At 41.3% G+C, this 26,110-nt stretch overlaps 3 protein-coding genes and 2 pseudogenes across 3 annotated transcripts; 4 read left to right on the forward strand and 1 right to left on the reverse strand.

The window, feature by feature from the left end:
- The first annotated feature begins 815 nt into the window (after nt 1-815).
- Nucleotides 816-1,760, forward strand: LOC132217786 (olfactory receptor-like protein DTMT). The gene has a single exon (XM_059668234.1). The coding sequence runs from the start codon at nt 816-818 to the stop codon at nt 1,758-1,760; it is 945 nt and encodes a 314-aa protein (XP_059524217.1).
- An 11,385-nt stretch (nt 1,761-13,145) lies between these two features.
- Nucleotides 13,146-14,090, forward strand: LOC132217787 (olfactory receptor-like protein DTMT). The gene has a single exon (XM_059668236.1). The coding sequence runs from the start codon at nt 13,146-13,148 to the stop codon at nt 14,088-14,090; it is 945 nt and encodes a 314-aa protein (XP_059524219.1).
- Nucleotides 14,091-18,646: 4,556 nt separating this feature from the next.
- Nucleotides 18,647-19,234, forward strand: LOC132217788 (nascent polypeptide-associated complex subunit alpha-like; annotated as a pseudogene).
- A 2,359-nt stretch (nt 19,235-21,593) lies between these two features.
- LOC132218472 (olfactory receptor-like protein DTMT) lies at nt 21,594-22,544 on the forward strand. Its single transcript, XM_059669715.1, has one exon. It carries the CDS (start codon nt 21,594-21,596, stop codon nt 22,542-22,544), a length of 951 nt encoding a protein of 316 aa, XP_059525698.1.
- Nucleotides 22,545-24,927: 2,383 nt separating this feature from the next.
- LOC132217789 (N-alpha-acetyltransferase 20-like) lies at nt 24,928-25,756 on the reverse strand (annotated as a pseudogene).
- Between the last annotated feature and the right edge of the window lie 354 nt (nt 25,757-26,110).

Consider the following 26,110-nt stretch of genomic DNA (forward strand, 5'->3'; position numbering starts at 1 on the left):
AAAGTAGGGGGCCTGATGATCCGATTTTCATCTTTGAGTGCCACAGTGAGACTATATCAACAATATAGTCAGTTGGTGTAGAGTCGTGAAAGTGGAGATAAGGAATGGATGAATGAGAATTAAGTGGCAAAATCTATCAGACTTGTTGAAGGAGTGGATGTTGATGATGAGAGAAAGGTGGGAGTGAAAGAAAATCCTCAGGTTTATGGCTAAATATCCTGGAACTGTTTTAATGAGATGTGGTCAATCAGAAGAGGTGGAGAGTGGAAGAGGAGCAAGGTAAGGTCATGATTTTCTTTTGGGATCTACTGAGCTTAAAATGCTGTGATACAGCCAAGGGAAGGAAATCATTAAGCAACTATTTATACTCTTATAGACTAGAGAGACATGTACATCTGAAGTTTAAATGGTAATTGAAGCCTTTGAAGTAAAAAAATGTTTAGTAAAATCCCTGAGGGAACATCATCATGTAAGATTTTGACTGAGCAGGAGACAATTATAGTTACTGAGGCTGTCTGGCCCACAGGTATGAGGAAAACTGATACATTATGTGTCTTAGAAGCTAATAATGGGTGCTTCAGAAAGGTTAGAACATTATTTTGTATTAAAGCAAAGTAAAAAAAAAATCAGTCATTTTTAATAGGAGTTTCTGATTATAGAGATTTGAAATCTAGAGATTGTAATGATGGTGAAAAGATGATGTAAAGTATTTTTGTAGAGTACCTACAACATGATGTATCATAGAAATGTGTTCATTTTTAAATTCGAGTGTTAATGGACACTATTATTTCTTCCTAAAGATACTGGAGACAGATATGACAGGAAGGAATCAAACTGCCATCACAGAGTTCCTCCTCCAGGGTCTGCCCATGGAGTCAGAGCGGAAAAACCTATTCTTTGCCCTGTTCCTGGTCATGTACGTTACCACTGTCCTGGGGAACCTCCTCATCATTTTCCTGATTCGCCTGGACTCTCAGCTCCACACGCCCATGTACTTGTTTCTCAGTAACTTGTCCTTCTCTGACCTCTGCTTCTCCTCTGTCACAATGCCCAAGTTGCTGCAGAACATGCAGAGCCAAGTCCCATCCATCCCGTATGCAGGCTGCCTGACCCAGATGTACTTCTTCATGCTTTTTGGAGACCTGGAGAGCTTCCTCCTTGTGGCCATGGCCTATGACCGCTATGTGGCCATCTGCTTCCCCCTGCACTACACCACCATCATGAGCCCCAAGCTCTGTCTCTCCCTGCTAGCGCTGTCCTGGGTGCTGACCACTTTGGGTGCCATGTTACACACTCTGCTCATGGCCAGGTTGAGTTTTTGTGCCGACAATGTAATCCCTCACTTTTTCTGTGACCTGTCTGCTCTGCTGAAGCTGTCCTGCTCTGACACTCAAGCCAATGAGTTGGTGATATTTATCACGGGAGGGCTCATTCTTGTTATCCCGTTCCTACTCATCATTCTGTCCTATGCACGAATTGTGTTGTCCATCCTCAAGGTCCCTTCTGCTAGAGGTATTTACAAAGCCTTTTCCACATGTGGCTCCCACCTGGCTGTGGTGTCACTGTTCTATGGGACAGTTATTGGCCTATATTTATGCCCATCATCTGATAATTCTACTTTGAAGGAGATGGTCATGGCTATGATGTATGCTATGGTGACACCCATGCTGAATCCCTTCATCTACAGCCTGAGGAACAGAGACATGAAGGGAGCCCTGGGAAAAGTGTTTTTCAAAAAGAAAACTTCTTTTTCTGTATGATGGTAAAACTTAGTATTTTTTCATATTTTTATTCAGTAGACATATTAAATTTAATACTGGGGTAATAATCCACACTTCTCTTTTTAGTGTTGATGTTTTTAAAAGAAATGACATTCTAAACAATTATACAGTAAGTAAAAGAGATGATGAGGAGGTGAATACTTGAACTCAGAAACAGGATCTCAGTGACTTGTTAGCAAAGTCTTCCTTTTTATTATTGCAGGTGATCCTGAAGAAGCATTATTTAAAAACATTGAACTGATCTGTGTGTCTCCAGTTATTGAAGCAATAATTTATCATGTGTTTTTTAACCAAAACGCTGCTTTAAGAATATTTGTTCTCCCAAGTCAATATTGACTAAAACACAAACTTCTCACTCTCTTGATTACCTCTGCTAAACTGGACTTTTTTGTTGTTGACTATAAATTCTTATCATATGTCTTCCGCAGCAGGTGTTCACAATACTCTCTCTTAGGATTGATTTTGCTGTGTCCCAGTGATTTGGGGTTGTTGTCTGTTAATTTTCATTTGTTTTCAGGAAGTTTTTTATTTCTTTCTTGATCTTGTTTGTAACCCATTCATTGTTCAATAACATATTATTTAGCCTCCATGTGTTTGAATGTTTCGGTGTGTTCTTACTGTAGTTGATTTTTAATTTCACTCCACTGTGATCTGAGAACATGCTTGATATGATTTCAATCTTCTTGAACTTGTAGAGACTCGTTTTGTGTCCTGATATGTGTTTGATCTTTGTGAATGATCCCTGTGCGTTTGAGAAGAATGTACATTCTGCCACTTTGGGGTGAAATGTTCTATGAATGTCAATTAAATCCATCTGATTCAGTGTGTCCTTTAGAGTCACTGTTTCCTTGGTAAATTAAAAATTTTTTTCTTCATTGATTAAGGTATTACATATATGTCCGTATTGCCCCATTGCCCCCTCCACCTCCCCACTCATGCCCTCACCCCCCCCCCCCATTGTCTGTGTCCAGTGGTTAGGCTTCTATGCATGCATACAAGTTCTTTGGTTGATTTCTCCCCTTTACCCCCACCCTCTCCTACCTTTCCTCTGAGGTTTGTTAAGTTTTTGTCTGGAAGCTCTATCCAGTGAAGTTAGTAGGGTGTTAAAGTCCTCTATTATGACTGTATTGTTGTTGATCTCTCTTTTAAAATCCTCTAGAATTTTTTTTATATACTTAGGTGCTCCTATATTGGATGAATATATGTTTACCAGGGTTATATCCTCTTGTTGGATCTATCCCTTTAATATTATGTAGTGACCTTTGTTGTCTCTTGTGATGACCTTCATTTTGAAGTCTACTTTTCTGAAATGAGTATTGCTACTCCAGCTTTTTTTCTTTTTCGTTTATTATAGAAATTTTTTTTTCATCCCTTCATTCTCGTCTTGTGCATGTCTTTAGTTCTGTGATGGGTCTCTTGTAGATAGAATATAGTCGGGTCATGTGTTTGTATCCATTCAGTTACCCTATGCCTTTTTTATTGGAGCATTTAATCCATTTACATTTAGGGTTATTATTGATAGGTACTTATTTATTGCCATTTTAATTCTACTAGAGTCCTGGTGCACAAAAACTTGTGCACTCAGGGCGTCCCTCCAGCCGGCCTGCTCCTTCTCGCAGTTCCGGAGCCCATGGGGATTGTCTGACTGATAGCTTAGGCCTGCTCCTCATGGGAAGCAGGCCTAAGCCACAGTCAGACATTCTTAGCACTGCTGAGGAGGCGGGAGAGGCTTCCGCCACCACCACTGCACTCGCAGCCATCAGCCTGGCTTGTAGCTGAACAGAGCTCCCCCTGTAGGAGCACACTGACCACCAGGAGGCAGCTCCTGCATTGAGCGTCTGCCCCCTGGTGGTCAGTGCATGTCATAGAGACCGGTCATTCCCGGTTATCCACCATTAGGGTCAATTTGCACATCACCCTTTTATTATATAGGACTAGAGGCTCGGTGCACAAAAATTTGTGCACTCTGGGGGTGGGGGGAGGTCCCTCAGCCCGGCCTGTGCCCTCTTGCAGTCTGGAACCCCTCGGGGGATGACCATCTGCTGGCTTAGGCCTGCTCCCCAGGGGATTGGGCCTAAGCTGGCAATCAGACATCCCTCTGGGAGCCCGGCAGCCATTGGGGGATGTCCACTTGCCAGCGGGAGCAGACCTAAGCTGCAGGTGGACATCCTTAGTGCTGCTGAGGAGGCAGGAGAGGCTTCCACCACCACCGCTGTACTGGCAGCAATCAGCCTGACTTGTGGCTGAGCAGAGCTCCTCCCTGTGAGAGTGCACTGACCACCAGAGGGCAGCTCCTGCATTGAGCACCTGCCCCCTGGTGGTCAGTGTGTGTCATAGTGACCAGCCATTCCCAGGCTTTCTGCTGTTAGGGTCAGTTTGCATATTACCCTTTTACTATATAGGATAGAGGCCTGGTGCATGGGTGGGGGCAGGATGGTTTGCCCTAAATGGTGTCCCGGATCAGGGTGGGAGTCCCCACTGGGGTGCCTGGCCAGTCTGGGTGAGGGGCTGAGGGCCGTTTTCAGGCTGGTGGGTAACTGAAGCTCCCAACCTCTCCTTTTTTTCTTTTCTTTTTTTTACTCTGGGATTTGTTTACCTTGTATGGCTGTCACTGGAACTGAGAGCAGGCTTTAGCTCTGAGGCTCAGCTCCAGATCTGAGACCACGGCTGCTGAAAGCAGGTATCTGGGTTTGTTTGGCTTCTATAATTGAAAGACTGTTGAAGCTCCAGCTCTGAGGCCCGGCTGACTGAGAGCAGGTATCTGAGGTTTGTTTAGCTTCTATAATTACAACATTGTTTCTTAGAGTGCAGCTCAGAGGCCGGCAGTGGCAGGCAGGGAACTTTGGCTTCCTCCATCACTGAAGCAAGCAAGCCTCCTGTTCACTTCAGCTGCCTGGCTGCCGGCCACCATCTTGGTTGGCAGTTAATTTGCATATCGCCCTGATTACCCAATGGGAAGTGTGTCACGGGTACAGTTAATTACAATGTTTGTCTATTATTAGATAGGATATGCCTAGATTTCTCTGTTTTTCTTCTCATTACAGAAGTCCGTTTAGCATTTCTTGTAATGCTGGCTTGGTGGTTATGTAATCCTTTAACCATTTTTTTTTTTTCTGTCTTGGGAGCTCTTTATTTGACTATCTATTTTGAATGATAGCCTTGTGGGGGGCGGGGGTGAGGAGTAATCTTGGTTTCAGATCCTTGCTTTCCATGACCTTGAGTACTTCATGCCATTCCCTTCTGGCCTGATGAGAAATCCGGTGTCAGCCTTATGGGAGTTCCTTTGTAGGTACCAGTTTGATTTTCTCTTGCTGCCTTTAAGATTCTCTTTTTGTTTTTAATTTTTGGCATTTTAAATATGATGTGTCTGGGCATGGGCCTGTTTGGGTTCTTCCTTTTTTTTGGAGTTTTCTCAGGGCCTCCTGAACTTGTGTGAATTTTTCCTTTACCAGGTTAGGGAAGTTTTCTGCCATTATTTCTTTAAACACCTTTTCTATCCCCTTTTCCCTTTCTGCCTCTACTGGCACACCTGCTATTCTTAATATTGTTACATTTCACATTGTCCCACAGTTCCCTTAAACCAGCTGTGGGCAAACTATGGCGCGAGGGCCGGATCCGGCCCGTTCGGCTGTTCTATCCGGCCTGCGGAGCCGAAAGAGCGGAGGGTTCTCTTGCTCTCCCTTCGGCTCCTTCACCAGCAGCAGTGTTAACATGGCAACGTCAGGAAACACGGCTGCAGCTCCTTCTTCTGAGTCCAGTTTAAGAACCCATTGTGGCCCTCAAGTCAAAAAGTTTGCCCACCCCTGCCTTAAACTATCCTCCTAGTTTTTAATTGTTTTTTTTTTCTTTTTGGTTCTCTGATTGAGTGATTTTTTTTCAACTGTGTTTTCTAATTCACTGATTTAATCCTCAGCTTCCCCTAATCTGCTGTGTATTCCTTCAAATGTGTTCTTTATTTGTGTTATGTCATTTTCTATTTCAAACTGTTTTTTTTTCATATTTACTATATCTTTTTTCATGTTGTTGAGCATCTTTACCATCATTACTCTGAACTCTCTTTCAGACAAATTTCTTATCTCTGCTTTATTTATCTCTTCTTCTGGAGAATTCTCTTGTTCTTTTATTTGAAATGTTCTTTCATTTGGGGGTTGTTTCTTTGTCTCCTCATTTTGGTTATCTGTTTGGGTTTGTGACTATGTATTAGGTATATCCTCTGCACATCTCAATCTTTAGGTCAGGACAGTGTCATACTCTTTTCTACTAATTAGGTCAGGCAAAGACTCAAAGCCTCCAGAGACAGCCTCTGCCTATAGACTGATAGGATTCCAACTTGGATGGCCCCAGGCAATCGTCTTCAAGTGTGGCAAGAGTTTTTTTCAACAGGTGCTTCTGCTTGGAGGCTAATTGTTATTTTTAGTTTCTTAAGTGGCCTCAGGGCAAGGTGTTTTGCAATAGGGTGGGTCAGCTGTCTTCCCCCCCAGGGCAAGGTAAATGTCTGTGTGGGAAAGATGTTCTCTGCTGTGTGAGGGAATGACTCAGCCCAGGAAATTGGGGGTGTCTGCATTCTGAGCTCTAACCCCCTAGTCTCCAATCCTGGCTTCTGTGCACACAACTCCAGTACATTTCACATACCCTCCCAAAGCATGGGGGTTGCGGGGAAGGGAAGGGACTTCACAGGGAATTTTGTGTGTTGGCCCTTTAAGAGGGATCCTGAATTTTCCACTGTCATTGCCTGGCAGACAGCAACCCTGCTGCTTTTCACAGCCAGATGTTATGTGGGTACCCTTCTCAGTTGTGGTGCTCTCTGGTGGGGGTCCAACTTGGGGATTAGATTCCAGAGTACTTAGTGGCAACCCCCCACAGTGAGATATCTCTCTGAAACTTCAATTGCTGTCTGTGGGTGCCCAGCCAGCCCATTCATGCCTCCGCCCCTCCTACCAGTGTCTATGCAGTCTCCACTTTTGGTCCTCAGGTATCAGGTTCTCTCCTCTGAGTCTTCCACTGACTATTCAGGAAGTTCTTCTGTATTTTAGTTGTAATTCCAGTTTGTTCCTGGGAGCATGTTTGGCAACATCCACTTACTTCTGCCATCATTTTTAAACTCACCCATACATTAAGTTTTTATTCTGTATGTAAATAAAGAAATATTAACACATTATAAATTATATTAATATCAACTAGTAATGAAGATGTAGAAAGTGAAGAAAAACTTTAAAGTACTATTTATTATAGCACTAAATAATTAAATAGTTAGCTATAAATCTTACACAATATGTGCAAAGATTTATATCTTGACACTCTCAAAACACTGATTAAAGAAATCACAGATGATCTGAAGAAATGGATAAATATAATGGGAGATAATGGAAGATTCAATACTATTTTTAAGATATGGCCATTTCTGGCCGAAACCGGTTTGGCTCAGTGGATAGAGCGTCGGCCTGTGGACTGAAAGGTCCCGGGTTCGATTCTGGTCAAGGGCATGTACCTGGGTTGTGGGCACATCCCCAGTAGGAGATGTGCAGGAGGCAGCTGATCGATGTTTCTTTCTCATCGATGTTTCTAGCTCTCTATCTCTCTCCCTTCCTCTCTGTAAAAAATCAATAAAAATATATATTAAAAAAAATTATAAAAAGATATGGCCATTTCTGAAACTAACCTAGAGATTCCACACAACTCCATTAGAATTCCAATGGGGGGTATAAATAGGCAATCTGATTCTAAAATTTATATGTGAAGAAACTAAAAATGCAAAGTTAATTTTGGAAACAAAGTAGGAGGACTCATATTGCTCAGGTTTCTAGATGTACTATTTAGTTAAAATCGTCAGGAAATTGTGGAATTAGAGAAAAGATAGAAATATAGATAGGTATAGAGACTATAGAATAGCTTATAGAGTCCAGAAATAGATCCACTCATGTATCATTCATTGATCACTGAGAAAAATCTAAAGACAATTCAATGGAAAATAGTGTTTTTAACCATTGGTAATTGAGAGATTGAATTTCCATATGCAAAACAGAATCAAAACCCATAGCTCACACTCAATACAATTCACTCAACATTGGGAAGATTGTTATGCCCAGATTTCAAGATCCCCAAGGAAACCACACCAGGGAACTAGCCAGTCCGATGCAAAAGCTGAGGGTCTCTTATACAAGCTCGCTTGGTCCCCCCCCCCTTGCCTCCATTACTGGGTGCAAGAGAGAGCCCCGAATCCCAAGAGAACAAAGAATTTATAGGGCTTGGGGTCGGGGGTTGGGGCAGGGTGCAGCTAGGGTCTGGTTACACAAAGACAGGGGGGGTGGCCAGCATACTTTTGGCCTTGGGTTAGTTTCCCCCGCTTTCCCATTGGCCGAGATAAGGGCAGGCTGAGTAACTGATACACCCTGTGGCTTTTTCTTGGAAGAGGGGTTAAGGATACAGCCATCAGTCCTGCTCTGTCCTTTCACAGATACCTAAATATTTTTATGTGAACATAGGGAGTTCCCCCAGGACATCCTGTGTCATGGAGTCAGGGAAGTTCAGAGCAGGAAGTCAGGAGCTTGTTGAACATAAATGAGGTGAAGTGGTTTTAGGTTGCATCCTCTAAAGCTCGTCGAAGTCAGTGCAGAGTTGGTTACTGCACCTGTGGCTGGAAGAAGAGATGAGGCTGAAAGAATTAAAAATGGCACACAAGAAGTGTTTCACATAGTTCTCAAGAGAAAAGTGCTTATAACAATGGTTTCATTGATTGAGAAGTTGAACCTACCAACTGGACATTTTGAAGTTCTTATGTGAACCGATAGACAAAGAGCAATATTGCTATTCTGCTTAGGGTGACAATATTTATTACAGATGGAAAACTAGGATGCTTTAAACAACTGGATCAGTGAAGACCATGTCTGAAATACTGTGAAATTCTTTTGTTGTAGCTTAGTATAGTGATGTGTAATAATGAATGTTATGAAGATTATAGCCACCCAATAAAAGCAGAATCAATGCGGATGCAGATATCCCAGAAATGAAAGTCTGCATAACATCATAATGTAAAGAACCCTATCCAGCTAAGATGATGGTCAAGGAGAATATGAAAAGAGTGGTGAAAAAAGGAATTATAAGTCAACCAAGGTCTTGTGATCAATTGCAACAAAGGGAAGATGTGGAGACTAGGAGTTAATCTGACACACTTGTAGAGTAGCAGAGATAATGATAGCGGCCAGTGTATTAATTTTCTTAAAGAAGTAAGGAGATGCAAATATCTCAATGGGATTAAAACTAGTTTTCCTTTTCAACCTTGGATTGAGGAAGATTGAACATGATCTGGGAGAGTTTATCTTTTCTCTTACTGTAAGTTTTCCACATACTTACATATGCTTGGGTCATGGAGATCTAATAGGTGTTAACTGCTGATATATCTCTCCCCCTGGCTATGCTTATGAAGACTTGGGGTATAGTGAGACATTCTACCACCTGAGAATCTTTCCAAAATATGTATCTTTCATGGCATTTTGCTGAAAGAATCTTGATTGCTTCTAATTGTCCTCCAGGTAAAGCCTCCTATACTCCTAAGATATTTTAGGATACTCACACTCTCATCCCTGCTAGTTGGCTTCTCCAACCATTTTCCTTCACCTCTGAAAATGTAGGCTCCAGCCCCACAGGCCTAATGTACATTAAATAGATAGTGTTTAATCGTCCATACATGAGTTTCTCTCCAGAGTATATAATGCCGGGCGTTGGGCGATATTTAAGGCTGATGGGTCTTGATCCAGCATCTAGAAGGGTTCTGAAATCTGGAGAAGGCTGTACAGAGATTAAATAGGAGTCCAGAGACGAAATATAATTTTGAAAGGCATTTGGGGGTCAGAGGAGCCTACTTTAAAGGAAACTAAGATCTCTTTGTCTCAGCACCTCATGCTTTTTATTAACACAAATTGTCCTGAGGCGAGGTGGAGATATACACTTCAAAGGGTCAGGATTTAGTATACAGAGTCCATTGTCAGATTTGGGGGAATTAGCCTATGTCTGTTCAGGTGTTTGGCCAGTAGGAGGCAATAACATGTAGATTAAGATTCCCTGAGCTGTCTGGCAGCAAACAATCAATTTAAAGTATCCCATTCAGGTTTGGGGAAATGCCAACAGCCATTCCAAGATTCAGCACTGCTGTCATGCTTGGAATTGGCTTCTGACAAGTATAGTCATGTGTAATCAGTGACTATAACCAGTCACTGTTCCAAGACTCTGAAATCATCGTCCTAAAACCATCCTGGATAACTACTTTGACTTTAATGAGTTCCGCCAGGATCTAGATTCCTCTGGGATCCAGGGCCCCTTTCGTATAGCGTTGTGTAGAATAGGAGATGTGAAAAGGGATGTTGCAGGCACAGATGATGACTACAGAGGCTGTTACTTGACATGGCTTAGTGTATAAAGGGGAGCAGAATCTCAGATGATGGTCGAGAAATCACCCTCAGACAGACTAAGTTGGGCAGCAGGTGAATGAGCTAGTCTCTTGAGGCCATTCTAACAGGATGGTCTTGCTTTCTCAGGTTGTGTGATGTTCTGCTGTGGTATTTTCAGGTATGATGACCCTCCTCTTCTCCACCCCCAGCCTCCAAGACTTCCCCAAATCCTAAAACATTTTGTTGAATGTCCACCAGTTACGATCTTGTTTATTAATAATAGCATCCATAAATATTACTTCCTATGTAATGTATTCCACAGTGTAATATAATTTTAATATAATGACAGCCTTTAATGCAATAGCTCTAGCCCTTGCTATATTTTAGAGCACCTGGGTTTGAAAAACCTTGGCATAAGACCCTTCTCTAAAGACCAGTGATCTTTATTTTTCAATAGCATCATAGTTACTAGTACCTGCAGTTCACTGTGTCATTGGTGGACAAGGATGGCCATCATCAGAATGATAATTTAAAAAGTAGTGGCTTTCCTACTGAGTCAGAATCAGTGTTTTCCTTGAACTCCAGGTGATTTGCATGGACTTTCATTTCGGAAGCGCTCCCCTCAGAGATTTTGATGGCATTCCAGGCTGAGCACTACTGACTCAGTGGGTGAAGAAGATGAGAGGCTGATTGCATCATCAGTGGTAGCATCTGCAAGTTCTGTCTCCTATTTGTCATCTCCAGCACACTATTGGCACAAGAGTCAGGTCCCACTAATTTACCTGAGAAACAAAATTCAGAGAAACCAGGTGTGGGATTCACCTGATGTTTTCCCCCACTGTATTGTCAGTGCATAGTGTTAAAGTGTAAAAACCATCTATGTGGCTGGATCAAACAGCATCAAATGGAGGAAATCCCAGCAACTGGAGCTTCCCACATCTTTTAGTACTTCCCCTCTGCTTTCTTTGTCTGCTCTGAGGCACAGTAAGGCATCTTAGTCATGGTGCTCCAGAGAGATAAAACCAAAAGGTGATTATCTATATATCTACATATCTATCCATCTAGCTATATAGCTCTATTACATTTATCACTTACATTAATGGTAAGAGTAGTGACTCTGTGGTACCCTAACGTTTTCCATGGGCACAAGGTCACATTCATAAATTCTATAATCAAGTGTCATATCCAGTGTTAAATGCTTGAGGCTAGAGACTTCTTGCTCTGGGAAAATTTAGTAGATGTAGTGACTCTTACTTAAAAGGACTCCTGCTACCTTTAAATTGGATACATGTCTCAGCCTCAGTCAGTCATGAGCAGACATGGTGTTTTCTGTATGGATCTTACAGTCTAGTAAGGATCAGATATAAACCAATAATTCAATGGCTTTGAGGGCTATTGGACCCTGCACAGTGTGATGTGAAACACAGCAGTGGTTCTCATCTGGGGGAGGCAGGATAGGTTTAGCTGAGTAAGTGACATGTAATAAACCTGGAGGGTAAGTAAGGGCTAACCAGGTGAAGAGAGAACAGGGGGAGGAAAATGTTAAGCAATTGCAACACTAAGTGCAAAAGGCTGGAGGCAAGAAGCTGTGACATTGAGGTCCAGCATTGCTAAAGTGAAGAATGTGAGTGCAATTGGGTGGTGGTGGTGGCGGGGAGGGGGAGGCAGATGAAACTGTGGTGGCAGAAAGGGTCACTTCTTAATTTAAATATATTTGACATAAAATATTCTATTAGTTTCAGGTGTACAATATAGTGATTTGACATTTATATACCTTACAATGTGATCACCACACTACCTCTAGTTCAGCATCTGTCACCGTGCACATTTATACCAATATTATTGGTTATGTTCCCCTTTACTGGATGGGTGAAAAAGATGAAGCATTATTTGAAAGGAATGTTGCCTTTATCTTAAGAACAATGAGGATCCATTGTTCTTAGGGACAGTAGGGAGCATGATGATCAGATTTTCATCTTAAAGCGCCACAGTGAGACTATTTCAGTAATATAAATAAGGCATGAGGTCAGTTGGTGTAGGGTCATGAAAGTGGAGATAAGGAATGGATGAATGAGAATTAAGTGGCAGAATCTATCATACTTGTTGAAGGAGTGGATGTTGATGATGAGAGAAAGGTGGGAATGAAAGAAAAGCCTCGGGTTGATGGCTGGAGATCTTGGAACTCTTTTAATGAGATGTGGGAAATCAGAAGAGGTGGAGAGTGGAGTGGAGCAAGGTAAGGTCATGATTTTCTTTTGGGCACTATTGAGCTTAAAATGCTGTGATACAGCCAAGGGAAGGAAATCATTAAGCAACTGTGTATACTCTTATAGATTAGAGGGACATATACATCTAGAGCAGTGCTTCTCAACCTTCTGGCCCTTTAAATAGAGTTCCTCATGTTGTGACCCAACCATAAAATTATTTTGTTGCTACTTCATAACTGTAATGTTGCTACTGTTATGAATGTTAATGTAAATATCTGATATGCAGGATGGTCTTAGGCGACCCCTGTGAAAGCCTCATTAGGCCCCAGAGGGTTCGCGACCCACAGGTTGAAGTTTAAATGGTAATCAAAGTCTTTGAAGTAGAAGAGTGTTTAGGAAAAAGCCCTGAGGGAACAGCATCATGTAAGATTTTGACTGAGCAGGAGACAATTATAGTTACTGAGGATGTCTGACCCAGCAGATATGAGGAAAACGGAAACGTTATGGGTCTTAGTAGCTAATGGATGAGAATATTTCAAAAAGGTTAGAACATTATTATTTATTAAAACAAAGTTAATAAACAACGAGTCATTTTTAATAAGAGTTTCTGATTATAGAGATTTGAAATCTAGAGATTGTAATGATGGTGAAAAGGTGATGTAAAGTATTTTTGTAGAGTACCTACAACATCATGTCTCGTAGAAATATGTTCATTTTTAAATTCAGGTGTTAATGGACACTATTATTTCTTTCTAAAGATACTGGAGACAGATATGACAGGAAGGAATCAAACTGCCATCACAGAGTTCCTCCTCCAGGGCCTGCCCATCCAGTCAGAGCAGAAAAACCTGTTCTATGCCCTGTTCCTGGTCATGTACGTTACCACTGTCCTGGGGAACCTCCTCATCATTTTCCTGATTCGCCTGGACTCTCAGCTCCACACGCCCATGTATTTGTTTCTCAGTAACTTGTCCTTCTCTGACCTCTGCTTCTCCTCTGTCACAATGCCCAAGTTGCTGCAGAACATGCAGAGCCAAGTCCCATCCATCCCCTACGCAGGCTGCCTGACCCAGATGTACTTCTTCCTGTTTTTTGGAGACCTGGAGAGCTTCCTCCTTGTGGCCATGGCCTATGACCGCTATGTGGCCATCTGCTTCCCCCTGCACTACACCACCCTCATGAGCCCCAAGCTCTGTCTCTCCCTGGTGGCGCTGTCCTGGGGGCTGACCACGATGCATGCCATGTTACACACACTGCTCATGGCTAGGTTGAGTTTTTGTGCTGACAATGTGATTCCTCACTTTTTCTGTGACCTGTCTGCTCTGCTGAAGCTGTCCTGCTCTGACACCCGAGTTAATGACTTGGTGATATTTATCATCGGAGGGCTCATTGTTGTCATCCCATTCCTACTCATCGTCACGTCCTATGCACGAATTGTGTCATCCATCCTCAAGGTCCCTTCTGCTAGAGGAATGTGCAAGGCCTTCTCCACCTGTGGCTCTCACCTGGTTGTGGTGTCACTGTTCTATGGGACAATTATTGCTCTTTATTTATTCCCATCAGCTGATAATTCTACTGTGAAGGAGATGGTCATGGCTATGATGTACACTGTGGTGACACCCATGCTGAACCCGTTCATCTACAGCCTGAGGAACAGAGATATAAAGGGAGCCCTGGGAAGAGTCTTTTGTAGAAAGATATTTTCTTGTTATTTATGATTGTAGCACTTGATATTTTTTCATAATTTTATTCCTTAGATATGTTAATGTTGGATTATTATTCCAGATATTTTCCCTCACCATGTTAACTTCAATTAGAATGACATGCTGCACAATTGCTCAGTATGTAAAAGAGATCCATTGGAGCTGAACTAGATTAGTGAGTCTTTGTGACATCTTTGTCTTCCCCATACCCTGGTGACTTGGCAAAGCACAGCTTAAGAAGTACCATTTTCAGTGATCTTTATGACTTACATTCTTAACTTATTCATTACAGTATATTATTTTTAAAATCAGAACTCTGCTTTGATGGCAGTAGTGTTTAAAAATAAATCTCTATACTCTTAGGTCAATACTAAATATTTCAGCTCCCAGTTTCCCTCTAAATGCCTCCTACATTCCTCACCCTGCACAAGTCACATAGTTTATCAGTTAGCCATTTTCCCTCTCTGATTTATTTTCATGTTTACCTTGTGTTTTCCAACCCGAAATTGATTTTTATAACCCTTTTACTGCATGCGTAGATTTTGTCTTTACATGGGAATGATAAATTCTAGGGGCCCTAAAATTTATTTCTCCAGGAATGGGAAAATATGGTAGAAGCTAGTATACAAATTCAAAGTTGAAGGATGCTTCTCTTCTGTGTGGTAGTTTGGACTTCATAAAAGAAGTTTTTATCTATATCTTTATTCTACCCTTATGGCAATTGTACATAAGTATAGATGGTATTATCACTATTTCGCAGATGGAAAAATATGGCATTCAATTACCTGCCAAGTCACACTGTGTGTCAATTGTTGAATGTATGTAAGATCCCAGACTATGTGATTCTATGGGTTCTTCTCATTTTCTTCCACTTCAACAATAAGGGGAGCAGGACATCTGTAATAGTGTCAACAATTTAAACAAAACAAAACAAAACAAAAACCTTAGCTCCATTTGTGGCACGGACTAGGTTTCCAAACTTGGTCCATTTGTATCCTTAGTTGTTCCCACTAAGTGAGGGCATCCAAACCTACCACTTTAACCTTTTCGCATATTCTGGCAACCTCCACATCTCCATCTGAAGCCCAGACGGTTCTCCGGAACTCCCAGGTGTTAGTCTCATCTGCTGATGGGTTTCCTCACTTGAGGGTCCTTGAAAGTTCAATCTCAACATGCACATCATTGAACGCTGTATGTTCCCCCAAGTGTGCTCTTTGTCCTTCATTCTATACTTTGATTTTTTAAAACTGAATTTATTGGGGTGACATTGGTTAATAGGATCATATTTTTTTTTAAAATATATTTTATTGATTTTTTACAGAGAGGAAGGGAGAGAGACAGAGAGTCAGAAACATCGATGAGAGAGGAACATCGATCAGCTGCCTCCTGCACATCTCCTACTGGGGATGTGCCCACAACCCAGGTACATGCCCTTGACCGGAATCGAACCTGGGACCTTTCAGTCCGCAGGCCGACGCTCTATCCACTGAGCCAAACCGGTTTCGGCAATAGGATCATATTTTGATTAATACCTTCGTTGGATTGCATCTTCAAGTCATTTTTTTTCACCTTATTTTTATTGTTGACACTATTACAGATGTTCCCCTACCCCCCTTTTACTTGCCTCCACCCAGTCCCTAACCCTCTTCCCTCCGGCCATCTTCAAGTCATTTTAAAAATAAGAATGGTACCTGAATACTGTATTTATTAAAGTTTCATGTATTTTAGATTTTTTTTTTTTTTGTATTTGTGTTTACATTTGAAGGACAACTTGGCTAGGTATAGACTTTTGAGGACATTTGCTTTCCTGCTTACAATCCATTTTCCAAAATAACTGAGGAAAAATCTGAGGTAAGGCTGACTACTCCCTCTTCCCCCCACCCCTTACATGGCCATCTTCTTTCCCCCTTGAAACTTGTAGGATTATTTCTCCAAACGTGAAGTTTAATAATTTCATCAGATTTTGTTTTTGTGTCAATTTTCTTTTGTTATAATTTTGTAGTAACACACCAAATGCCTTTTGATTTACAAATCTTTCATCTTTCTTCATTTCAAAAGAGGTTTCTACTATTATATCTTGGAATACTATTATTGTCCCATTTTTTTTTCCATTCTTGTTTAAAACTAATAATTTTGTTGTTGTTGTTAATCCTCACCTGAGGATATTTTTTCCGTTGATTTTTAGAGAGAATGGAAGGGAGGGGGCGGGATACAGAGAGACAAACATCTATGTGAGAGAGACACATCTACTGGTTGCCTCCCACAGCTTGCAACCGAGGTACGTGCCCTTGACCGAAATCGAACTTGGGACCCTTCAGTCCACAGACCGATGCTCTATCCACTGAGCAAAACTGGCCAGGGCAAGAACAATAACTTTTATAGCAGGTTTGAAATTATGCACTACAATCTATGTATATAAAAATGATAACTTTATTTTATACAAATTAAAAAGTGAAGTAGAATTTATAATATTATGCTTCTATAAATATTATTAGTGAAGAAACAAGGTTTATACTTGAATTTATAGACTGAAAAAAGGGAAAAATGTCATAACACATACACAAAAATAAAAAATAAAATCCTATATCAATTAACCTGTGACATTCGAAAGAAAAGTTTCAAGTTTAATTTCAAATTAGCTTGTCTTTCTTATACTGTATTAATTGCTCAAGTCAGTCCACATTTCATTTGCTCATATTTTTATCACATATCAACCTCTTTCTCTCCCTCCCTCACGGCCTCTCTTCCTCTTTCTTCTATTTTTTCTCCTTTTTAAAAAAATAACTGAGCCATTTGAAATAGTTTTCAAACATCAAGACACATAGCCTCTAAATTCAGCATTCAGAATCTCCTAGAAACAAGAACATTCTCATACATAATTACAGTGTTATTATTGCAACCAAAATTGTAACATTAGTACAAATTTCTCCAATGATAGACTTCTTTATATGAGAGATTTGTTAACATATAGTTTCCCTGCCATACTATTTATTTAAAGTATACAATTAAGTAGATTTTTGTATGTTTACAGAGTTGTGCAACCATCACCATAATCACTGTAAGAACATTTCTTTACCCCCAGAGAAAAACCATGTCCATTAACAATCACTACTCATTTCCCTCTATCAATCACCAATCTATGTCTCTATGGATTTGCCTGTTCTTGAAATGTCATGTAAATAGAATCATATAATAGGTGGGTTTTGTTACTAGCTTTTTTCAATTGGCATAATGTTTTCATTATATGTTGTAATATGTATCATTACTTCATTTATTTTTACTGATGAATAATACTCCATTGTATGGCTACATCAAATTTTATTTTTTATTTTATTTATTTATTTTAAAAAATAATTCTTTATTGTTGAAAGTATTACATATGCCCTCTTTTTCCCCCATTGACCCCTCCAGCCTGCCTCCATCCCCGCCCCAGGCCTTCACCATCCTACTGTTTGTGTCCATGGGTTATGCACATATGCATATAAGGCCTTTGGTTGATTACCTTCCACCCACCCAACCTCCCCGTCCCCCCCCCCCCCCGTTTCCTCCAAGTTTCTGCACCCTGTTCCATGCTTCCATGTCTCTGGATCCATTCCATTCATCAGCTTATTTTGTTACTTAGATTCCACATATGAGTGAGATCATGTGATACTTGTCTTTCTCTGACTGACTTATTTCATTTAGCATGATGCTCTCTAGGTCCTCCATGCAGTCTCAGAGGGTAAGAGATTCTTCTTTTTTACTGCTGCATAGTATTCCAGGGTATAAATGTACCACAGCTTTTTAATCCACTCATCTACTGATTGGCACTTGGGCTGTTTTCAGATCTTAGCTATTGTGAATTGTGCTGCTATGAACATAGGGGCGCATATATTCTTTCTGATTGGTGTTTTGGGTCTCTAGGGTATATTCCTAGAAGTGGAATCACTGGGTCAAATGGCAGATCCATATTTATTTTTTTTGAGGAAACTCCATACTGTTTTCCATAATGGCTGCACCAGTCTGCATTCCCACCAGCAGTGTACCAGGGTTCGCTTTTCTCCACACTCTCTCCAGCACTTGTCATTTGTTGATTTGTTGATGGTAGCCATTCTGACAGTACACCACATTTTATTTAACCAGTCATCAATGAATGTTTACTTGCTCTTTGGGCCTATTCTGAATAGTGCTGCTATGAACATTCATGTACAAATATTTCTTGAGTGCCTCTGTCTTTTTAGGTGTGTACCTAGGGGTGGAATTGCTGAGAGAAATGGTAATCCTATGTTTACCTTTTTGAGGAATCACTAAACTATATTTTTCACCTTCCCCCCTCTCCCAATAACCATCCCCCCATCCTCTGCCCTTCTTCCGGAACTCGTGAAAAGCTCCAGGCTCCCTCACCTCTGGGCTTTTTCATATACTCTTTCTTCTCTCTGGACACTTTCATTCTCTTTTCCTAGAAGACTCCTTAGATTCCTCTTAAACTTTATTGAGAAAAAAAAGGATGTGTTGCCTTCTACAGCAGGCGTGAGCCCCATGCTCCTCGCCCTCTTTCTGCCACCTTCCTGGTTCCATGTTCTCTGCACGAAATGCCTAGCCAAGCTGCAGAAGCCGGCCCTGCTGCAGAGCAGGAGTTGCTGGCCCGAGGCTGAGCCAGGGCCAGGACCGGAATCTGACAGTGAGGAAGCAGCACCGGAGCTGGAGGAACAAGACTCCACACAGGCAAGCGCAGCGGGCCCAGCTGGCAGCCGCAGCTGAAATTGACGCAGAACCAGTCAGTAAAGCAAAATAGGAGTGAAAAGAGGGCATGGAAGGCTGTGTCCAACTGGGTCTTTGACATTTTACAGGGGTTTCTAGGGTCACTATCCGGAAATTTAAGACTCTTCTCTTTGCCAGCACAAAAGCAGATGTCTACAAGAGCCCAGCTTCAGATACCTACATAGTTTTGGGGAAGCCAAGATCGAGGATTCATCTCAGCAAGCACAGTTAGCAGCTGCTGAGAAATTCAAAAGTTCAAGGTGAAGCTGTCTCAAACCTTCAAGAAAACACACAGACTCTAACTGTATCAGAGCAGAGTGAAGAGGAAGAGGCTGATGAAACAGGCATGAAAATGAAGGACATAGAATTGGTCAAGGCACAAGCAAATGTGTCAAGAGCAAAGTCAGTCTGAGCCCTGAAGAGCAACAGTAATGATATTATAAATGCTGTTATGAAATTAAAAATGTACAAAAGAGTACTGCAACTTGGTTTGAAATTTGTTCTGTTTCGATTATTAATAAAGTTATAGCTTCTTATGGGATAAAAAAATGCCTGACCTGCTGGCTGAGGTTAGGTGTCTTACTCTTATCACATCCTGCATTTTCCCCCAGACAGCATTTGTGACACTTGGTAGTAGCTTGCCTAGTTGTCATGTGTTCCAGTTAGATTGTAAGCTATCTGAGGGCAGGGACCATATCTACCTAACCACAGTTTTCCCACAGCACATGGTAGTTGCTCATAAAATATTTCTTGAAGGAATGCATTAATGAACTAATGGATTATGTATTTTTTGGGTGAATTGATCAACACATTACTTGCTAACATAGGGCTTGAAATCCAGGTGAGGAGAGATGATTGGCATATACAGAAGCAATCATTGGACAGCATAAGACAGTGGTGATCCCACTTCTAGGAATATATCCCAAGAAACCAGAAACGTCAATCAGAAAGGATATATGCACCCATATGTTCATAGCAGCACAATTCACCATAGCTAAGATCTGGAAACAGCCTAAGTGCCCATCAGTAGATGAATGGATTAGAAAACCGTGGTACATCTACACGATGGAATACTATGCTGCTGTAAAAAAGAAGGAACTCTTACCATTTGCAACGGCATGGATGGAACTGGAGAGCATTATGCTAAGTGAAATAAGCCAGTCAGTGAAGGAAAAATACCACATGATCTCACTCATTCATGGATAATAAAGACCAGTATAAACTTTTTAACAATAATAGATACAGAGGCAGAGCTGCCTCAAACAGATTGTCAAACTGCAGGGGGAAGGCTGGGGAGGGTTGGGGGGCAGGAGGGAGGGGGGTAAGAGATTAACTGAAGGACTTGTATGCATGCATATAAGCATAACCAATGGACATAAGACACTGGGGGGTAGGGGAGGCCAGCGGATTGTCAAGGGCGGGGGAAAAAAAGGACACATATGTAATACCCTTTGTAATACTTTAAGCAATAAAAAAAAAAGACAGTGGTGATCAAGTGCAATAGTATTTGGTTCTGATAACTGCACATGGTAGTTGCTCATTAAATATCAAAGGCCAGAGCTGGGCTGGCATGGCTCAGTGGTTGAGCTTCGACCTATGAACCAGGAGGTCACGGTTCGATTCCCAATCAGGGCACATGCCCAGGTTGCTCATTCAATCCCCAGTAGGGGGAATGCAGGAGGCAGCTGATCAATGATTCCCTCTCATCATTGATGTTTCTCTATCTTCCTCTCCCTTCTTCTCTGAAGTCAATAAAAATATATTTATTTAAAAAATATTGAAGGCCAGGCACTGCAGAAGATGGGGAAGGGGGATATTAGCATGGGCTGTGATGGTCAGGGAAAGCTTCCCTGTGAAGGTCAGACTTGGGGTGAATCCAGAATTCTGTCTCTGGACACGATTCATTCAGAAACATGCCTGAGGAAGGTAGGGTTGGGGGCAAGCACCGCGTTTGTACTAATGGGTTTCTTTGGGACCCAGGGATCCCAGGGGGCAGGGAATTGTAGAAGAGAAGAGCCAAAACACAATGGCAGGGACTCCGGCTAGAAATGCAAGACGTGGAAGTAGCAAACAGGAGGCAGGCTCTGAAGCCACGCTCAGGCAAGCGAGGTAAGCTGGGAGGGAGTTCAGAAGAGGTAGTTATTCTAAAACCCTCTTTAACAGATATTGGGTTTCCATAATTCTGTAGTGCAACTGCGTTAGGATGATTTAGAAGTCCTCATCCTCACTGTTTTCCATTCTCACAGTGATTCCCATCTCCAAATGCAACTGAGTCTCACCCGAGTACTTTATACTTTGTAAATATCAGTCGTTCCAAACCCACAATTCTGTGCGGTGTGTAAGATTTGCTGGTGGTGTAAAGTTGGAAAACGTCAGCAATTTGCCAACATCACAGGCCAGTAAACAATGACACCTGACTCCTCTTGGCTCCTGACTATTTTGCTTGGGGTCGAGGTAAACAGAGCCTAAGGGACCACCATCCTGGGAGCCGCTTTCCATGAAGCCAGTTTTCCTCACCGTCCATCGAGCTGTTCTAATAATATACATTTCTAGATAGAGGTTCAACTCATCATAAGTTGAGAAGAGATCCTCACTATGGGGTTCCAGTCTGTTCCTTCAGGGCCAGGAGCTTCTTCCAAGCCACAGTGCTCCTTCACACCTTCCCCACTGGCACCAAGTACAGGGCTCATTGAAGGGGAGCGGAGTTGGGCAGGGGTACTTGGGAAAATACTGTAATACAAATTGTTCTTAATTTTGAAAAGGTAAACCAGATGCAACATGAAAATGGGAAACCAAAGCATCATTTCAGAATTCCTCCTCCTGGGCCTGCCCATTGAACCAGATCAACGAGACCTGTTCTATGTCCTGTTCCTGGCCATGTATCTTACCACCGTCCTGGGGAACCTCCTCATCATCGTGCTCATTCACCTGGACTCTCAACTGCACACGCCCATGTATTTGTTTCTCAGCAATTTATCTTTCTCTGACCTCTGCTTCTCTTCAGTGACCATTCCCAAATTGTTGCACAACATGCAGAGCCAAGTCCCATCCATCCCCTACGCAGGCTGCCTGACCCAGATGTACTTCTTCCTGCTCTTTGCAGACCTGGAGAGCTTCCTCCTTGTGGCCATGGCCTATGACCGCTATGTGGCCATCTGCTTCCCCCTGCACTACACCACCATCATGGGCCCCAAGCTCTGTCTCTCCCTGGTGGCGCTGTCCTGGGTGCTGACAACTTTGATCTCTTTGTTGCACACTTTGCTTATGGCTCGGCTGTCTTTCTGTGGTGACAATGTGATCCCTCACTTTTTCTGTGACATGTCAACTTTGCTAAAGTTGGCCTGCTCTGACATTCAGATAAATGAAATGATGATATTTATCTTGGGAGGGCTTGTTATTATTGCTCCATTCCTGTTGATCTTTGCATCCTATGCACGAATTGTGTCATCCATCCTCAAAGTCCCTTCTGCTAGAGGTATGAGGAAGGCCTTCTCCACCTGTGGCTCCCACCTCTCCGTGGTGTCACTGTTCTATGGGACGATCATTGGCCTCTACTTGTGCCCTTCAGCCAGCAATTCTACTGTTAAGGAGACTATCATGGCTGTGATGTACACTGTGGTGACACCCATGCTGAACCCCTTCATCTACAGCCTGAGGAATCAGGACATAAAGGGAGCCTTGAAAAGAATCTTTACTAAGTGGACAATTCAGTTTTCTTTGAGACAGTGACTCTAAAGATTAAAGTATGCTTTCAAACAGTAGGTGTCATAATGATGAGGAGTAGTATTCTAAAGTTCTAGCAGCACTCAAGTATGGCACCGCTACCGCAACCCCCAGAGCACTTCCAGGGAGGAGTTCCCCCACATGTCACTAGAGGTGGGTCATTGTGCCTCTTGGGTTTATCACTGCGTCTTACTTGTGATGTAGCACAAGGCTTGATGTGTAGCAGATGCTCAGTGATTATTATTCAGTCTTGAAGAAATACCACTCAGTGGTTCCTAATTCTCCAATAAATCCAAATGACTCTGACACTTCAGTACCTTGCTTCTGCCAAACATATCTATTCCATGAAGAATATCTTCTAGCCCTAACCAGTTTGGCTCAGTGCATAGAGCGTCGGCCTGTGGACTGAAGGGTCCCAGGTTCGATTCCAGTCAAGGGCATGTACCTTGGTTGCAGGCACATCCCCAGTAGAGGGTGTGCAGGAGGCAGCTGATCGATGTTTCTCTCTCATCGATGTTTCTAACTCTCTATCCCTCTCCCTTCCTCTCTGTAAAAAATCAATAAAATATATTTAAAAAAAGAGAATATCTTCCAATTTATTATGTGCATGCTTTTTAAATTTTCAGTCTCCAGGATCATCATTTCTCCTCTTGCTAATCTATTTGGTTCTCAATTTTCTTAATTTACCTATTTATTGATCACATTCTAAAATTACCTTTTTTCTTTCATTGTACCAATCATTTGCCAGTTAATGACAAAATACTTCTTTTGATAATATATTTTTTGGAAAAGAATTCCTCATTTGAATTAAAATCATATGATGTGGGATGGGCCATTATGTTTTGTTATGAATTGCTTAAGTTATAGACATTAAATGGTAGCCCCTATATAGGCTAAGTTAAAACAAATAATGACAGAAGGATTAGTATCTCTTTATGACTTCCAGATAGATTATTTCCCCTCTGGAACATGATGCTGAAATTATTTGGTGCTTCCTTTGTTTATTTCCTTTCTTACCAAGTGCTCTCTAATCTCTACAGTGCCTTGTTTAGTACCCTGTGTCAGCTGGATGTAGAATAAATATTTATTGATTTGATTTGAATGCATTTTCAAGTGTTTTGAAATTAATTTATACCTTAAAAAGCTCACCTTTTATAAAGTTTCTTAATAATGACAAAATTGACTTCATTTGTTCTTCAAAAATTATTTCTATTTCAAAAATAATACATTCTCACTGGGAAATATCCAAACAATAAAGAAATAATAATAAGACAGAATGTGAGGATCATTCATGAATTTGAGGACTCTGTTTCCTCTCATGAGGCAGTTAAAAGTTGGGAAATATTTAGTGAACAGACTAACATTGCATATAATAATTAAATAGGGCTAACTTATACATGCTACTTTCTCATTGTTTTCATATAAAATACATTTTGAATTTGTATTCTCATACAAGGACATGTAACTCTTTTAGAAGCTATGTAGTGTGTTGAGTGGATGCATTAACTATAATTTATTTAAATGATCTGTTCTTGATGAACATTTGGATTGTTTTCAGTTTTGCATCAATGCTTAGATTTTATTTTCTGGTCCATATGTTTTTGGTGGACTTGGGCTGTGTTTCTAGGGACATAATCTTAGAAATGGGTGTACTAGATCAAAGGATATGAACATTCTATAATTGGGTAGAAACTGCCAAATTGCCTCCCTGGAATTCTTCTAAGGTAAACTCCCTCCAAAAGTAAAGGAGAGTAGCTGCTTCATTATGATGTTTTCAACACTGGGTACACTTTACTTTCAAAGTATTTATCAACCGGATACCCAAAAAATGAGATTTTACTTTTTAAATGTTTAATATATGTTTTTATTGTATGTTTTTGTTTGCTTTTAAGAAAGAGAAAGGGAGTAGGGAGAGATAGAAACATTTATGAGAAACACCAATTGGTTGCCTCCTGCACGCCTCCTACTGGGGATCAAGCCCATAACCCAGGCATGTGCCGTGACCAGGAATCGAAAAGGTGACCTCTTGGTTCATAGGTGATGCTCAACCACTGAGCCACATCAGCTGGGTGAGGTTTTACTTTTTTCTAAACTGAATTTCTGTATGTGTTAATAAGATCAAACACTCTTTGTATTGATTAGCCATTTGCCTTTGGTGTGCTATTGTGCATGTGTTTTGCTTTGAATAGATTTGTTTTTTGTTTTTTTTAGTCAACAGTGCACTTTATTATACATCTTAGATTTAACATTTCATATATGGTTTTAAAGATTCAATCAATAGTTCAATATATATATATATATATACATATATATATATATATATATATATATACAGCAATGGTTCTCAGGCATAGAATTTAGGAGGAGATTGGGGCTTCCCCCCACCCCCCCCCCAGCATATAGTGAATATTATGAACTATGATAGTAGAATGTTTCCATCTGACTTAGCTGCCTTTCTGATTGAATTTTATTACAGTGGATGGCTTCAGTAGGTATGATGTTGCTACCTGGAAACAATGAAATTTAAAATATTTTCTTGAAGTCTTTAAGATCTAAATGACTACTTTTCTCTAACAGAACTCTAATGTCATCCAATAAAAATAATATTGTCCGTAAAATATCTAGAGCATCAACCTAAGAACCACTGCCCATGGTTATTCAATGTCTTCAGGTCTCACAGGATGAGGTAATGGTATGATGGATTTCTTCCCAGTGTCCCTGGAAAGTGCTCTCCTCATGCCATAAGCATCCTCGTCGGGCTCCCGTTGCTGGCTGAATGGTCCTCTATGACCGTCCTGTACACACTGTAGCCCAACTGCTTGTACATGTCAACGGCAACTTGGCTAGATACTCTTACAAAGAGATCAACAACAAAAAAATCCACCTTTTCTTTCTGAAATTTCCTCTCATGACTCCATAAGTTTAGCAGCCAAACCAAGGCGTGGAAATTCTGGGCAACAGACAGAGCTGTGACATGCCCCTGCCATTCTTCCCTAGCAACTGAGCCTTCTGCTTTACCCATAACATAGCCCATTAACTCTCCACCAGGTGCCTCTGCAACAGTGAAATACTCTGGCCAATGGGCAAGATACTGTAAATAAAAAGGAATCCCATAAGTTTCTGTAAGTGGATTCAAGTTAATGTTGTTGAAGCGGAACAGGTCAATGCAGGTGAAGGCCCGGAGCGTGGTCATTATGCCGCTGCCGCCAAAGCAGGCTCACCGCCCCACCAGAAGTCCTGAGTAGATTTCTTTTTTCTTATTATGGATAGTCTCACTTCATCTTGTAGGTGACATTTCCCTCAGTTTTCTGTTTATCTTTTGACTTTGGTGGTGGTGTATTTTTCCTATACTGAAGATTGTAAAATTCAAAGTAGATAAGTAAGCTTATTTTTTACTTCAGGATATATCTTTTTTCCTTTGACATGCTTAAAACAGGTTTTTTATCCTGCCGGTGTTCTTGTTCTGGCATTAAGAAGGGTTCAGCAGCCCTAACCGGTTTGGCTTAGTATATAGAGCATCGGTCTGCGGACTGAAGGGTCCCAGGTTCGATTCTGGTCAAGGGCATGTACCT

Source organism: Myotis daubentonii, chromosome 16 (genome assembly GCF_963259705.1).
Source record: "Myotis daubentonii chromosome 16, mMyoDau2.1, whole genome shotgun sequence".
Taxonomy (NCBI): Eukaryota; Metazoa; Chordata; class Mammalia; order Chiroptera; family Vespertilionidae; genus Myotis; species Myotis daubentonii.

Bases quoted from the DNA above. Each gene is read 5' to 3' on its own strand.
- LOC132217786 (XM_059668234.1), top strand. From the start codon at position 816: ATGACAGGAAGGAATCAAACTGCCATCACAGAGTTCCTCCTCCAGGGT.
- LOC132218472 (XM_059669715.1), top strand. From the start codon at position 21,594: ATGAAAATGGGAAACCAAAGCATCATTTCAGAATTCCTCCTCCTGGGC.
- LOC132217787 (XM_059668236.1), top strand. From the start codon at position 13,146: ATGACAGGAAGGAATCAAACTGCCATCACAGAGTTCCTCCTCCAGGGC.